General features: G+C 36.0%; 1 protein-coding gene across 1 annotated transcript in view; it reads right to left on the bottom strand.

Annotated features, from left to right (window-relative positions):
* DIDO1 (death inducer-obliterator 1) overlaps positions 1-11,747 on the bottom strand; it is a 42,975-nt gene extending 31,228 nt beyond the window's left edge. The window contains exons 1-6 of the mRNA XM_009273908.2: positions 11,565-11,747; positions 9,249-9,359; positions 8,020-8,929; positions 7,389-7,707; positions 4,139-4,351; positions 3,119-3,344 (exon numbers count right to left, since the gene is read on the bottom strand). Coding sequence (XP_009272183.1) covers positions 3,119-3,344; positions 4,139-4,351; positions 7,389-7,707; positions 8,020-8,929; positions 9,249-9,359; positions 11,565-11,661 — 1,876 coding nt within the window. The 5' untranslated portion in view covers positions 11,662-11,747. The remainder of the gene's footprint in view (positions 1-3,118; positions 3,345-4,138; positions 4,352-7,388; positions 7,708-8,019; positions 8,930-9,248; positions 9,360-11,564) is intronic.
* Between the last annotated feature and the right edge of the window lie 2,885 nt (positions 11,748-14,632).

Raw genomic sequence — 14,632 nt, 5'->3', positions numbered from 1 at the left:
GCTGGGAGGAGAAAAGGGGGCTTGGTGGCAAGGTTTAGATGCAAATATACTATATGCCCCTATCACCCAGTACATCTCTAAGAGTGGCATTTTTTCTGTGGCTTGATTTTCTTCTTGCTACTACTTGATAAAACTACTGTCGAATGTAACAACAACAAAATCTTGTATCTGACAAGTACAGAGTAAATGTGTAAAGTAAATCCATGTCTGAAATATGATAAACTGACTGATGGAAAGAGTATTAGAGAGAGTAATTCTGCTAATCACATTAAGTTTCCTTAATTCCTAAAGGGCCTCGTGCACTGGAGTCACAAATAAGGATTTGCAGAGCATGGCTTGAAGCTCTGGGAGAACGCAGGCTGTATTTTGAAATACTGTATATGGAAGAATCCCGTCCTTAGCCTCCTCTAGGTGACCTTAAGTCCAAACATTAGACACTTAGATGTCTGAACTAGTCATCTTAAACGTCTTTCATAATCAATGTTCAGAAATAAGCATTTCTAAACAGTGAGTCATTTTGTTCTAAGATTAGTGTCTAAAACAGATTACATGTTTTGTCCACTGAAGGTGTTTTTCTTGACAGACTAGCTCAGACTTAAAGAGTTCTAACTTTTAGATACACGAAGTGAAGTGAGATGACTCTCACGAATTTCCATAATGCTGTTAACTTCTATGTTTTGAACAGCATGTAAAGATTTGTTAAATAAATAAAATCTTGTAGAATACTCTTAAAGATGATGCAATCGCAGCTTCTCAGGAAGATTACAGATCAAACTCATCCAATCAGAAAGCAGGACAAATTTTTTCACAAATACACAAGTGATTTACCTGGGAATTTAGTAATGGCACCGAGTCTCCACATATTAGTACCACTTACCTTAATAATAGCAATCTGAAGTTCTTCCTTGCATTTGATATGAGAGTTCTTCATCACACGAACTAGGTTGTTTTCTATTCGTTATTAAAGTCTGGTACATACACATATTTTTGAACCAATTTAACCATTTAGCTACAGGAATCCAATTTTCTACTGGAATTGGTTATATCTGTATAACCTCCAGCGTGGTAAAACTTAAGAGCAACCCCCCTTAAAGAAACCCCAAACTTGCTACCTCAAAACCTGTATTCCTGCCTCCTAGGAAAAAACCTATAGCAGTAAGGACATTTTAAGTGATATGGTTATGAGGTAGAAAGTGTCATGAAAATTTGACACGTAAAATAAGCCCTTATAGTTTCATTTACATTCTTCTTTCCTAATTTTGGTTATGTTTAAAACACTACTGTTTCTGACAAAAAAAAAAAAGCTAGTTCCTTTTGAAGCAGCTTAAAAAAAATGCAAGTTTATCAAAGTATGTATCTTAAGAGTTCACTATAAAAAAAAGGCACAAGGCCCAAGTAACAAAATATGCAACAAAAATATGCAGGGAAAAATTATAACCATTTAAACATTTGATGTGGGTAAATACAATTAAAATATACCTAGTAAGTCTACTATATGCTATAATAATAAACAGCAATTTAGGTAGCTAGTGTTCCCTCGGTGTTTAAAAGTTACATCTAAAAAAATCTCATCTTAAAGATAATTTATAAACTTATCAGTTACTTTACATATAATGTAAGTGTTTAATAACTAGGTTTATTTCTGAACATAAAATGTAAAATTGGCTAAAGTGTGGTTAAGAAAGCTGTGAGAACTGCATTTCTGAATTCATTAATCTTCAAGTGAGTGAACATTAGACACCAGGTCATGTGTTTTGTAAACGTGAAATGTAAGATTTCATCTGAAGTTCCACCACTGCATTATAAAACTACTTAGCTGAGTCAATCAAAAAACGTCATTAGCAGAAAGACTTGTTCAGGCTACAAAGCAGTATTTACTTACCTTTGTATGAGTTACAAGGATGCTATTCAAAACCTGCAAAAATATGCAAGGCAATATCTCTGCCTAATATCCACTTAAGATGTGTTCTTGTGTGTGTGGATAATGTGTGAAGTATGAACATATAAATAGAAAGGGGGGGAAAAGAAAAAAAAAAAAAAAAAAAAAAGTACTGTTACCCTTTTGGTTTTGCAGGATAATAAACAATCAGCTGTAAATTAGGAACTGACAGCAGCTTTAGCTCAGCATAGGAGAAGTGGACAGGATAAGCTCAAGTACTTACTCAGCTTTTTGTATAATAGGTTGACCAGCAACTACCACTCAACTCCTACTGACCTCCCCCATTCTAGCACTAGTACAGCTGAACAGTAAATCACAACGGGGAGTGGCTAAGCTGAGAATAAAATAAACTGGCCAAGAAGAATGGTTTCAATGAGGCAAGTTCCCTGGCCTGCTTCACTGCGGGGCTATATAAACACTGTGCTAGCACAATCCAATGGATGACTTGGGATACGAATTTAAAAAAAAAAAAAAAAAAAAAAAGGAAAGGGAAAAAAAAAAAAGAGGGGGGGGAAAAAAAAAAAAAAAAAAAAAAAAAAAAAAAGAGTACTGCCTCCCCCCAAACTTAGAAGTAAAGAATGGTCCTTAAATTATTTCATGTAAGGAAGAAAAGCAGCAGGAAGAACTTGGGATATACTTGACAGTTAAAAGCTGTTTGAAGAAGTGTAAAGTATTGTTGGATAGCACGTTGAAGATTTCATTCTCGGCACTAGCACTGAAAATGCAAGACCTGAGAGACAGGTGCCAAATCTAAATTACAAAAATACAATTCAAATTAGTACAGTCAATTGCCGATTCATGCTGCAACCTTCTTGTAAAACTTAACACAAATGTATCGATACTTACCTTTTCTAGATTAGAAAAAGTTATTGTCTTTATGGGAAAAATTTAAAGCTTAATCATGTAGTTTTCATCCAGAAATCAGCTGGGTAGATTGATAGGCTCTTAATCATACAACTGTCATATGATACAAATGAAACTTCTAAAGGTGTCTCCCATTTGTGTGTATCTCTGTGTGCGAATCTTTGAAGGTGGAGAAAAGTAGTTTGGTGCCATATTAAGAGGAAAAAAAAAAACAAACCCAAATCCTAAACTCCCTAGTCTTGCAGAGCCAAGAATGGATGGGTATTCAAAGAAAATGTAAATGATTATTCAGGAATATCCCTATGCGATACATACATTTGAACAACAGTGAAGATGAAATGGCAGCAGTCCTTTCAGGCTTTACAGCATTGTAATTATGATCGCTTGCCCAGGATGGCGTGCTGTTTTCTGCTGCTGGCTCTTTAGCAATTGGTTGAGTGTTTGCCTCAGTCTTGGCAGCTGTCAAAACAGTCTTCTTCATATTCACCTCTCTTTTCTCAGGAAATTGTCTCTTTTGGTTTGAAAGAGGCTTAATAACTGCCTGCATGATTAAAGGAAGCTTAATTACTAATAATCATCAAATACATTGTATTTTAAAAACAAGCAGAGATATACTTAAATACAGGAGCTTACTATAAAAGAAATTTGTGTAAATACACTTGAAATGATGTAATTTCACATTCAAATTTATAAAACAAAGGTAATATACACTGTAACTTCAAGAAAAGAGAATGGCAAAGAAACCACCTCAAAACAACAGTATTTATCATCAAGTTGGGGGGGGTGTTGTTTGTTTGAAAAACTACTGCCCATTTTATAGTGGTTTCAAAAGGGAAAGGAGAAGGCTTTGATTTCATCTTTTTGCTTCCAAAGCACACATACAATGCAGTCACTTTAGTTCACAATTCACAGTAATTCCAAATTACTGCCCAAAACCCAGTAATTTGGAGTTAAAAAAGGTAAAATTAATTTGGAATGAAATTAAAATAAAAAGGGGTATTGCTTACACTTTTTTTTTTTAAAAAAGGTAAATTAATTTGGAATTAATTAATTTTTTTTTTTAAAAGTACACTGCCATCTAGAAGGCCCTTTCAAGAAACTATCTCTATCTAGAGGCAATTATTAAGATTTTTAAAAAGTGACAGGAAAACATTTTATTGTCAGAAGAATTAAACAATGCTTTTACCACAGAAAAAGGCAAGAGAACAAAAAAAAAATACTAGAAAGCTCATCTTCATGCAGGACTTGGCACTTGTAGTTGCCTGAAAAAGGAGAGCACAGAAATGAGCCACTGTGCTTCAGGACAACTGTTTTGGATCATGAACGTTAGCTTACCTGCAGTTGAGATTTTGGCATGCCAGGTTTTTCACATTTTGGTTTGATCTTCTCTTTCGGTTTTGGTTTTGCATCTTTGCCAGCACTTAAAAACTTCATAGTGGCTGCAGCATGTTTGAGAATGCAGTCGTTGCTGCAATACACAGAATCAGGCTGAGCCAAATTAAAACAGCCAGGACCAATGCACTTCGATGCACCAGGAGCTTCAATTACCTATAGATTGAAACGGAGTGAGTTCAAACTTCAAAGAGGAAATGGAAACATACCTGTATAACATGAAGAAATGCTTACATATCATACGTGCAGACCACAGCTATGACTGTTACTGACTTGCACAATTGCCAGCGTGAAAACAACCTTCATCCATGATGTAACAGAAACAACCCATACAAATGTAAGGATTTCACTCTTGTAACACAGTATTTTCAGAACATGTTCTATTTTCAAGTGGTTGGCCTGCTAGCAGCGAACTAAGGGAGGCTTGTTTCCTAAATTTTCAGATCCTATAAACACGCAGATGCTTTTTTCTGATCCTCTACATCACGTGAGAAATCTCCTTAATAATGCAGAACTGGTTTCTCAAGAGCAAGGTTTCTAAAACACGTTTTACTTATATATCACCATCAGCAGCTGCCCTCAACCATGCACACAAGCAAAAGGAAGCACTCAGCTATTCAGGTGTACAGGTAGTTCTTGCTCTAGAGGTTTACCAATTTTAATTTTTGCAAGTCTCCAACTTACATAAACACAACCATTTTCCTAGACAATTTTGCTGTAGCCTAATACTTCTTACACATTGAGAAGTTTGCATATGCGATCTTTATTTTCCTCTGCTTCACAGTTACTCTTCATTTCTATCAAAGTGCTATATACTACAGCACTTCCTCTTCAAATCTTAAGATTTAGAAAATGGCACATTCCTTGAAAACAGAGTACATTAGGTCAAAGTCTAGAAATATCTGAAAGCTCTTTAGGCTCCAACATATCACCTCTAGGTATTACGCCTTTAGTCTCACTCTTCTAGATTACTCCTAGAAATGTTATACAACTGACCTAACACTTGGAACTACTGTAGCTCTAGACAGCCTCTCCCCTATCAATAAACTGCAATTTGTAATTACCAAAAGTTAAGTTTTTCAGGAATATTTCCAGTAAAAAAAAAAAATAAAATATCTATTATTAGAATAGTGTGGCTTATTTTTCCCCAAAAGTCAGTAAGACAGCATTCTCTGCTGCAGCCTGATAAAACCCGGGTTTGGGAATTTTCCCATAAAAAACAAGTTTATGCTTTAGAATACTTTTCCATCATGTACACACTTAACTATGAAGTACGAGAAAGAAGTATCAACTCATGTTCCATAAGAAGTACCTCAAACTTCAGATTAACTGAGCTGTCATTTCTAAGTAAGGGCATTTACTCAGATGATGACAAAACTTTCAGTGTTGACATCTGTACTTATAAAATTTCGAGGAGTTTTAATCACAAACCAAAACTCTACAGCTATAGGTGCTTATGGACAGCAACAAAAAGAAGTCTTTCTCAAAGTGCTTAGAATACTGGTGTAAGAGAGCAGATAAACTGAATAACGAGCCTGTTCAGTCACCGTACCACAGAGTGATTTCAGCACACCAACATATGTGAAATAGCAATGATCTTTTTGCCTAGAATGGGCAGGGAATTCTCCAGCGAGAGAGTGGTGCTTGTTTACACAAGCCATAGAGGGATCTTAACTGAGGTATGAGGGACAGCATGGGCTGTAACACAGACTTGACCGTTCAGTTCCCTCAAAACGTGGTACCACCTGGCAAACACAAATAGAGCAGTTCCATTCCTTTTCCAAATGCCAAAGAATACTTAAAATATTAGCAGTTCTTCCCTAAGAGGCAGTGAGTTAATGATAATTATGGTTTTTTTTTTTTCACTAAAGAAGAGATGCTTAACACATTGAAGTAATTTGTTAGCATGCCAGTATCAAGGAGTAATTGGTGATACTCAGAAGCAGAACTTAAAATTAATACTAACACTGTCGGTGAAATGCAGACCAACATCAACAGAACTGGACTCTCAAAAACGTTTTTGTGTACAAAAAGATACAAATGTATTTGAAACTGTATTTGAAAACATTTTTGAGAAAAACACTGTTTTCTACACATTTATCTTAAAATAGTAAATATTTATATATTAAGCTCAAACTGTTCTGATCTATACATTAAGTTCACTATGCTGACATGGATAGCTCTGCTATTTAAATTGACTAGAAGTTGGGGGGTGTTCCATAAACGTTTTGTAGAAAACGTACTACAACAGAAAGATTCCTCCAGAGAGACGCTTATACTCAAACTTGTAATACTTATTCTAGGGATGATTTCGAAGTTTAAAGATTAGGCATCAAAGAACAAATTCATACAGAAAAAATATGAATAGCTGTAGCATTCTAACAGCAAATACACTAAACATGCTCTTCAAGGCACAGTGAGAGGAAAAGGAGAATGTTCAGGATGTTGGCATTACTACAGTAGCTTAGGCAGTACAAAGACAACCACTGTAGCATGAAGTTTTTAAATTTGTGTACATTGAGCTGAAGAACCTTCTTTGCCTGTATTTTGAATTGGGCATGGAACTTGCTATTACAAAATTTAAGCTGCTTTTATATTTTATGCCAGAATTTGCAATAATTCAAAATACACATTTTTATGTTAAAAAGGCAGTATAAAACAATTCTCTATGTACTAATAACTCGAAGCAGCATCAGGACAAAGATCAGAACTTCAAAGACTAATTGGGAGTCCGGAGGAAGTACAGCTGGAATTAACTCCAACAGACACTTGTCAATGTTAAGTAAAATGTTCCACTGTCATTGAAAATGTCCAAAATTGAGATTATTTCAAAGCTAGTATAAACCAGTCCAGAATTCTAATATTTTTATTAAAAGAACACCTTATTGTTTGACTTCCAGAACAGTATTTATAAAGGGCAGAATAGCACAAAGCATGTAGTGTGGCATTTCCTTACACCTACCTAGAACTTTTAAATTCCCCACTTCCAAATAACACTTTCTTAGTTTTTTTTTTTTAGTTCCTGTACTGACAGAACTATGGATAAACTTCTGCTAAATGGTAATATTTAGTGGGTTGTTCAGCTTCATACTTAGCTTTAAAAACCAAGTCAGATTTACAGCTGTACAAGCAAGCCATTATCTCAATGTACTCAAGTGAAACACGAAAAATAAGAAACAATTAAAATACTTACAGGCTGAAATATCTTTAGTTTTTTCTTCCCACTTGGATTTGCAGCTTTTTCAATCCTACCCTTGATTCCTTGGTCCTCAACAGATTTTTGTTCAATTGTTCCTATGCTTGTGAATTCTGTGCCATCCACATTTACTTGCCCCGCTTTAGCTTCCTGCTGGTCTATTTCTGAAACAGGCTCATCCTGTCCCTGTAGAATGGTGCAGTTCGGACAGATATAGTCCTCACCATTCCTTTCCAACAATCGCCCTCGAGCCTCAGAAATACCCACGCAGTCACCATGAAACCATTCCTCACATCTATCACAACAAATCATAAACCTGAAAAAAAACCCCAAGAAACAGTAAAACATTGTGAAATGAAAAGACAATGCTCAACAGATATTTCAAGCAGCAGATCTTAAGTACCCCGCTAAAGTACCAGTATACTGTTCTGCCTCACTGTTCATTTCTGTATTCATTTGTTTATCCCCCCTTTTAAATATTTGTTATAAACTCCCCCCCAAACTTCACACAAACCCAACAGTTCATTTACATATACTCAAAAAGTAAACATTAGCATTTGGTTTAATTATTCATCACAGAAAAATTCCAACTACTTGCACCACATTTTTAGTTGAAACCTTTGCCTACCTGTTGTTATGAGGCTGACGACAAATACAATACAGTGCATTTGGGTCATAAATCTCAGATTCAGGTTTGCTTTTGGGCAGTTCTTCAGGTTCTTCATCTGTGCTCCCTTTTGCACCAAGGGCAGGCTTTACCTCCTTCTGAACCTGAAGATCTTCAGTGTCTTCCTCAGACACAACCACTTGACTTGCAATCTCAGTGCTGTCTGCAGTCTCAGGCTCTTGTTTGACAGGCAACTCAGACTCAACTTGTTTTTCAGACTGGACATCACCCGTTTCTGTAGGATCTTGTTCTGAATTTCTTTTCCTCAGGCGGTTCTGTATATCCTTCAACGTCAGCTGCACAGGTTTCTGTTCAACGCGTTTCTTTCTTAGTCGATTCTGCAGTTCCTTTAGAGTTAACCCATCACTATCACTATCAGAAGTATCATCTTCCTCTTCCTCCTCCTCCTCCTCTTCTTCTTCTTCCTCTTTTGTGCGTCTGCTTTTAGAGCCTTTCTGATCCTTACTACTCCTAGTGCCAATCCTCCGAGTTGCAGGTTTTATATCTGGAGTGCTCTCAACACTATCCTCCGAAGCAGTTTCAGCATCTGTAGCTGGACAGGATGCTGGTTCACTTGAATCTTCCAGAGCAGTAGGAACACTCCTCCTTCCTCTGCGTCTTACTGTTGTAAGAAATTCTTCCACTCTTTCTGTTCGCTTTGGTTGCCGTCCACTACGCCTGAGGTTTAAGCTTTGTTGCTGCTGTTGCGGCTGTTGTTCACTAGAGTCTACATCAGGATCTCCTGCACCTTCTCGCTTAGCAATTGTAGTCCTTCGAAACCCCCAGGTTTTCCTGAACTCTTTACTTGTAGGCTTGATAGTTTTTTGCTCCTCCTCATTGCTTTGCTCACCTTTCTCATCCAAAACTGATGCTAAAAACAAAGGAATAGTTATTAAACTGGTGGTGAAGGAAGATATTTTTTCTTAAAAGTTTTTTTCAATATAGTATTATTTTCTTTGTGATAATATATCTCCACCTCATTTTATGACCCTGAAAACAGATGCTTTCTTGCGAATGTAATACAACAGCAGTACCAATTAAGTACATCATTGAACACTGTGCCAACATAATCCAGCTGTTACAAACTTGTTATTTAAAAATATATGTATATACACATATATGCACACACACATATACACAATGGACAAATAAGTATATTTTCTGCTCAATTTAAAAGGAAGAAATCTTACCAGGAGAACTATTTTCCATGTTGTCAGTATTAGATTCAGATTCTAATGGCACTGGCTGTGAACTTACAGCTTGTTCCATAGCACGGACACCACTGTCCCCACCCTGAAATGCTGGAGAGAAATATAAGGTTCAAAACTCAGATTCAAAAATATTCATAGCCTAAGTTTATTAAGTATTCCGATGTAATCTCATTATGTTATTGTAACAAATACTTAACTTGAATTTCAAGCCACTAATAGTCACTGAATATCAACAAGAAGTTGACTGAATTCCTTCAAAGACAAAGTAGTAAGTTAAATATATGGGTTTGGACACTGTACTGACATACTTTATTAAATAGCCTTAGGATTTCTGATATTTCTCAAAAAAATCCTTTCACGGTACAAACCTATTCCCTGGGGTTTGTCTGGGGAAAAACCTATAGCAGTTCCACTCCTTATGTGGACACAGGAACCACGCATGCACCAGTGTGAAAGACCATGGAGCAGAATAAGGAGTCATCCAAACAGACAGTACAGACATAGTTACTGTTTTAAAGGTGAGGATGGCATTTGATATCACTAACATTTTCTGGTAGAAAGGACTGCTGATTACCTTCCCTGCAGAAGAAAAAAAAAAAAGGAAAAAACCCCAGCCAGTTTAAAGAAATTCAAAGCTACTGCTGTTCAGATAATACACGGTTAGTCAAAGAATAATGAGGTTTTGGATTTTAAATAAAATGCAAAACCAGAGAAATACCCTAGTCCTCCTTGTTAAAATAAACTTGGTCTTTATCTTGTCTATTAAACAGTTTAGCTGCTATTTTTAAGTCGTTTCAGAAACACTGATGGGTATTCAGGATAAAGCAACACACTTTTCCTTCATTATTTCTCTAACAAGTTTTATTGGATAGAAGAAATAATGCAGAAAAGCACAAAATAAAAATCTTCAACATCTCGGGGGGGGAGGAATCTGCGTTGAATGAGACCTGAGAAAGGCTGCTCCTTGACATGGTTATTTACAAAGAGGTTTTCAGCCTATATGATCTACCAGAATGACAAAAAAAAAAAAAAAAAAGATTCAGCAAAGAACCTCCAACTACCACAGATGGAGCCATAGGGAAAAAAAAAATAATGTCCTGACAACCAGGATCCCTTTTTTCTCAAGTCTTTACCAGCATACTAGATTTGAGAAGACAGAAGCAGATGACAGAAATGAAGATAAGATCTGAGACTGCATTTTGATTAATTCAGGCATAACCTGGTTTGAACAAGTATTAGAGTTAGTATTACATCATTGTGCAGTGTTTTAAATGAGTTGCATGCCATGTAAGCGCTCTCCTAAATGAATGCAGAAACTGTTTTGCAGTCATTGCAATTACATTGCTCATGTGAAACTATAATAAGCAGTAGTAAGTATACCTCAATGAATTGGGTAAACAGAAACAGTACTTTAAAAACAACAACAAGAAACACCCCCCAACTCTCCCCCAAGAATGTTTCTGGAGTAGTTATATGCGTATTCCTGGCTCAAGAACTGCACAGGTAAGCCAAAAGGGAACATTAACACAATTCCTAAATAACAGACCTTGCTGAAAGAATCAAAGATATTTCTAACAGCTGTACATATTACAGCTACAGGTTTTCAGAGGCATCCTTTAGTAAGCTTTTCTCAATCTTGCAGTGTACACCGGTGACGCGTGCCTCCTTATTTCATATACTGCATCAGTTGTATTACTGTTCTGCCTTATCAAACACGATCTCTCTATAGTGCAACTCCTCCTCTCACTAGAATTATATTTAACAATGCTACAACAGAAACGTAACTTGTCAATGCTATAGAAACATAAACATCCATGCAGATATGTTAACAAAATTAACACTTAACTTGTAACTTAAGAGCAATTTCAGTGAGATTCTAGAAATGTTGCTGTAAAAGCAGACGACTCCAGAACATCAATTTAAATAGTAACTGATTACTTTCAACATTACAGCCAGAATAAAAAGTGAATTTTAAGCCTGTAGTACACAGGTAAAAAGCTGAAACTGCTTCAATCCAATATGAAATTCCATTAAGCTCCCCCGTAAAAAAATCACTAATGATAATTTTTTAATTTTTTTTTAAAAAACAACACTAAAACTATATTCACACCAGAAAAAGGCTGCAATGGAAGTAAGGGAACAAGTCAAAACAGTTAAAGTTTACATCTTTGTTTACCTTGGAAGATGAAGAAATGTTAAAAGCTACAAGCAGAGGTAATCCAAATTCTGAGATTTAAATTCCAGATAAAATGTAAACAAATAAGAAGTGTCTTCAAGGTCCTCTATATGCTTTACCTGACACAGCATTAGAGGTTCGAACGGTTTCTCCCTTCAGAGCTGAATGAAAAGGAGAGCCAGAGGAGGGCAGCAAAGGATCAGAGTCATTCAGCATTATCCTTCCAGCACATGCTGAATTTCCTGATTCAGAAGTGCCAGACTGAGTCTCTGAGCTGTCAGCAGGACCAAGTACTATCAGTCCTCCTTTTCCTGCTGGTTCCTGGAAAAAACAAAGAAGAGACAAAATAAGGCACCAATGTATTTATGAACTTATCTTACTGTTGTATACATAAATTTGGAATTGTTTTGCCTCTAATACATTATAAAGCAACTTCTGTTATTTTGCCTTTTTGACAGTTTTCTACTTTCAGAAAGACACTGAAAACCAGAATGAAAAGTCAAAGTAAAGCAATACCACCTCCACCACTTACCAACAGTTGAGACCTTTGAAATAAATATAAAATGATTGTACCAACTCTCATCAATTCATTTAGATCCCAGTAAGACTTCCAAGAACAGTAACAAACTGTAATCAACAAGTCTATTCCATTTACAGTATTTAAAAGCATTCTGCAAGTGAAATTTAATAAGCATATATTGTGCAATGAAAATGCAGAAATGCTTTTAAACTCCATCAGCATGCCCAAGGTTACAGTAGGGAAGATTTACCAGTTTGTACTAAATTCCACCACAGAAGACATCTGCAGCTTTGAGGATTTAAATCCAAGTGGCTACTCAGTGGTTTTGCAAGGTGGGATAGTAAAAATTTATAGTTGAGCTTCAGAATTAAGGAATATTCCTTATCACTGTCTCTTTCACTAATAAGGTTTGCAATACAGAAAATTTCAGAAGCTTTTTTCCCCAAGGACAGCAGATTACATCAATAACACCACATTTTCCCAAAAATTAACCCTTGAAAAATATTTTAAAAAAATCACAAGGCATTCATTTATATCAGCTGAACAACTGTTTAGTCCAGGGGTCCGAATTCACATACAGAATGGCAATCGAACATCAACACTGACTGCTTGCTTCCCAGCTCACCTGAGCTTGAAAATCAGTAGAAAATGCCTGCATTTAACCCAAAGTAGTCTACCAAAGTAGAAGAACACTGGAAAAGAATTTGGGAGGAAAAGGAGAACCAGATGGACAAGACAGAAAAGTCACTTTTGAACTGGCCTGTAAAATAAATTAGTGAAGACAAAAAAACAATACCGGACACAGACTATGTGTGTCAGCATTCTGCAATTAAAGATGCAGGGGAACTGCCGTAGTAGGTGTAGGAAATACCTAAAACATTCGTAATTCTTTCAAAGGAGTAAAAACTGATTGTTAACACTCCAGGTGGGGAGACACACAAATTTAAGAACAGATTAGATAATCCTTCATAGACATGCCAATACATAGTCTGAATTTTATTTTTAAGAATATGTCATTTTTTTCCAAATCTTTCAAGCCCCCAACTCTTAGCATCTTTGCTGTTTAGAAGCACTTTTTACTTCCTAAGCCATGATCATCTCTAGGTGTTCTCCAATGCCATGTCACCATCCCAAAAATAAGGAGAGGGGAAAAGACAAACCCCTCCCCAAATCTGATTTTCATCAGTAGATCGCTTTATTATTTCATGAACAATAAATCTCAAAATTTGCATGACTGCAGCAAAGCAGAATTAGGAAAAAACCCATGAGTATATAGCTAGATCCACATCAATATTTCCTTCCCCTGTACCTTCTCCATAGGGGATTATATACATTATCTACATTCTTTCCCTCGGCCAACTATTCCCACTCCAAAAATAGGAGAAAAAATTTAAACAACAAAAAAAAAAGGACAATAGAATAAACTAATTTTAAAGTCCCTAGTGCTATATCTCATGGCATTGAATACCTGCTCTAATATGTATTTTGCTCCATTGTCTGAATCAGTGATTATATCCCCGGAGTCAGTCACTGATGGCTGAAGACAGTCTGAGTTTAAAGTGCCTTCTTCCACGCTGTTGTTCTGTAATAACCTTTCAATCTCCCTGTTCAGAATCTCCAACTGATCACACATCATGCAATTTTTAAGTGATATGCCTAAAGGAAGAGGGAAAGTCAGCTAATCACTTCTTGTTCAACTCTAATATTAAACTATGAAAACAAACTATACCTCTAGAACATGCAAAAAGTGCATCCTATTTGAGTAATTTATCCAGTAACATACTAAAGAAAGACTTGTCTAAAGTATTGTCTTCACAGCGCAGAGTTATGTATCCGTGCGTTCAAGGCCCTGTGTGCCACACGCTCGTTACAATTACGTTAGAGCCACAAAGCCAATATCATTAAAGCATTCCAAAAACGGAATCGGCATCCTCTCTTCTTAGGAGACATTCTGGCTCGTTGAACGCGATACATTTTACAATGTTAGTCATACCCCACCCAGTGGGCAAGGCTGCACAGTGCACGGTCTACAGCTCTGATTTAAAGTAAATAGCATTTTTAATACAAATAATAATTGAAAACTAAGAGATTCTATGCAAGAATCATGCTTCTTTTTGCATTAGATGATGTTATCTCATTATTATTACCTGTATTATTACCTCTGTTACCTACTAACAGAACTGCAATTTTAAAATTATTTCCAATTTGAGAGGTATACAAATTCAGTACACTTGAAACACTAAAATTGCAGACCCCCTACATTTGCTATAAAATGCTTGGTTTCCTCTTATTATTATTTAGTATCTCCATTTTCCCCTCTCCCCATTCGGTCCAAATTATTTTTCATGAAAAATAGAGTAAGTTTCAAAATTACTTTAGATTAATCTGCTCTTGCAGAACTGCATCTTAATACACGTTAAATGCCTAAAAGAAGCTGAAAAATCAAAGATTATCAAAACATTAAAGCACAAAGCCTTAACTTGCAATTACACTTTTAAACCTAGCAAGCCTGCTGGCACTTGTAAGCAAACATTCTACTAACTGCTTGCAAAAATATTTACTACAACATAAGGCAACTTTGGAAGTCTTCAAATATCTGTTTCTCTTCCCAATCCAGTATGATTTTTTGTTCATTTTGTTCTGTTTGTTCTCAAGTTAACTATTCAA

The sequence above is a fragment of the Aptenodytes forsteri genome, unplaced genomic scaffold, assembly GCF_000699145.1.
Source record: "Aptenodytes forsteri isolate BGI_AS27 unplaced genomic scaffold, ASM69914v1 Scaffold47, whole genome shotgun sequence".
NCBI lineage: Eukaryota > Metazoa > Chordata > Aves > Sphenisciformes > Spheniscidae > Aptenodytes > Aptenodytes forsteri.
This window is presented reverse-complemented; position numbering and strand designations above follow the sequence as displayed.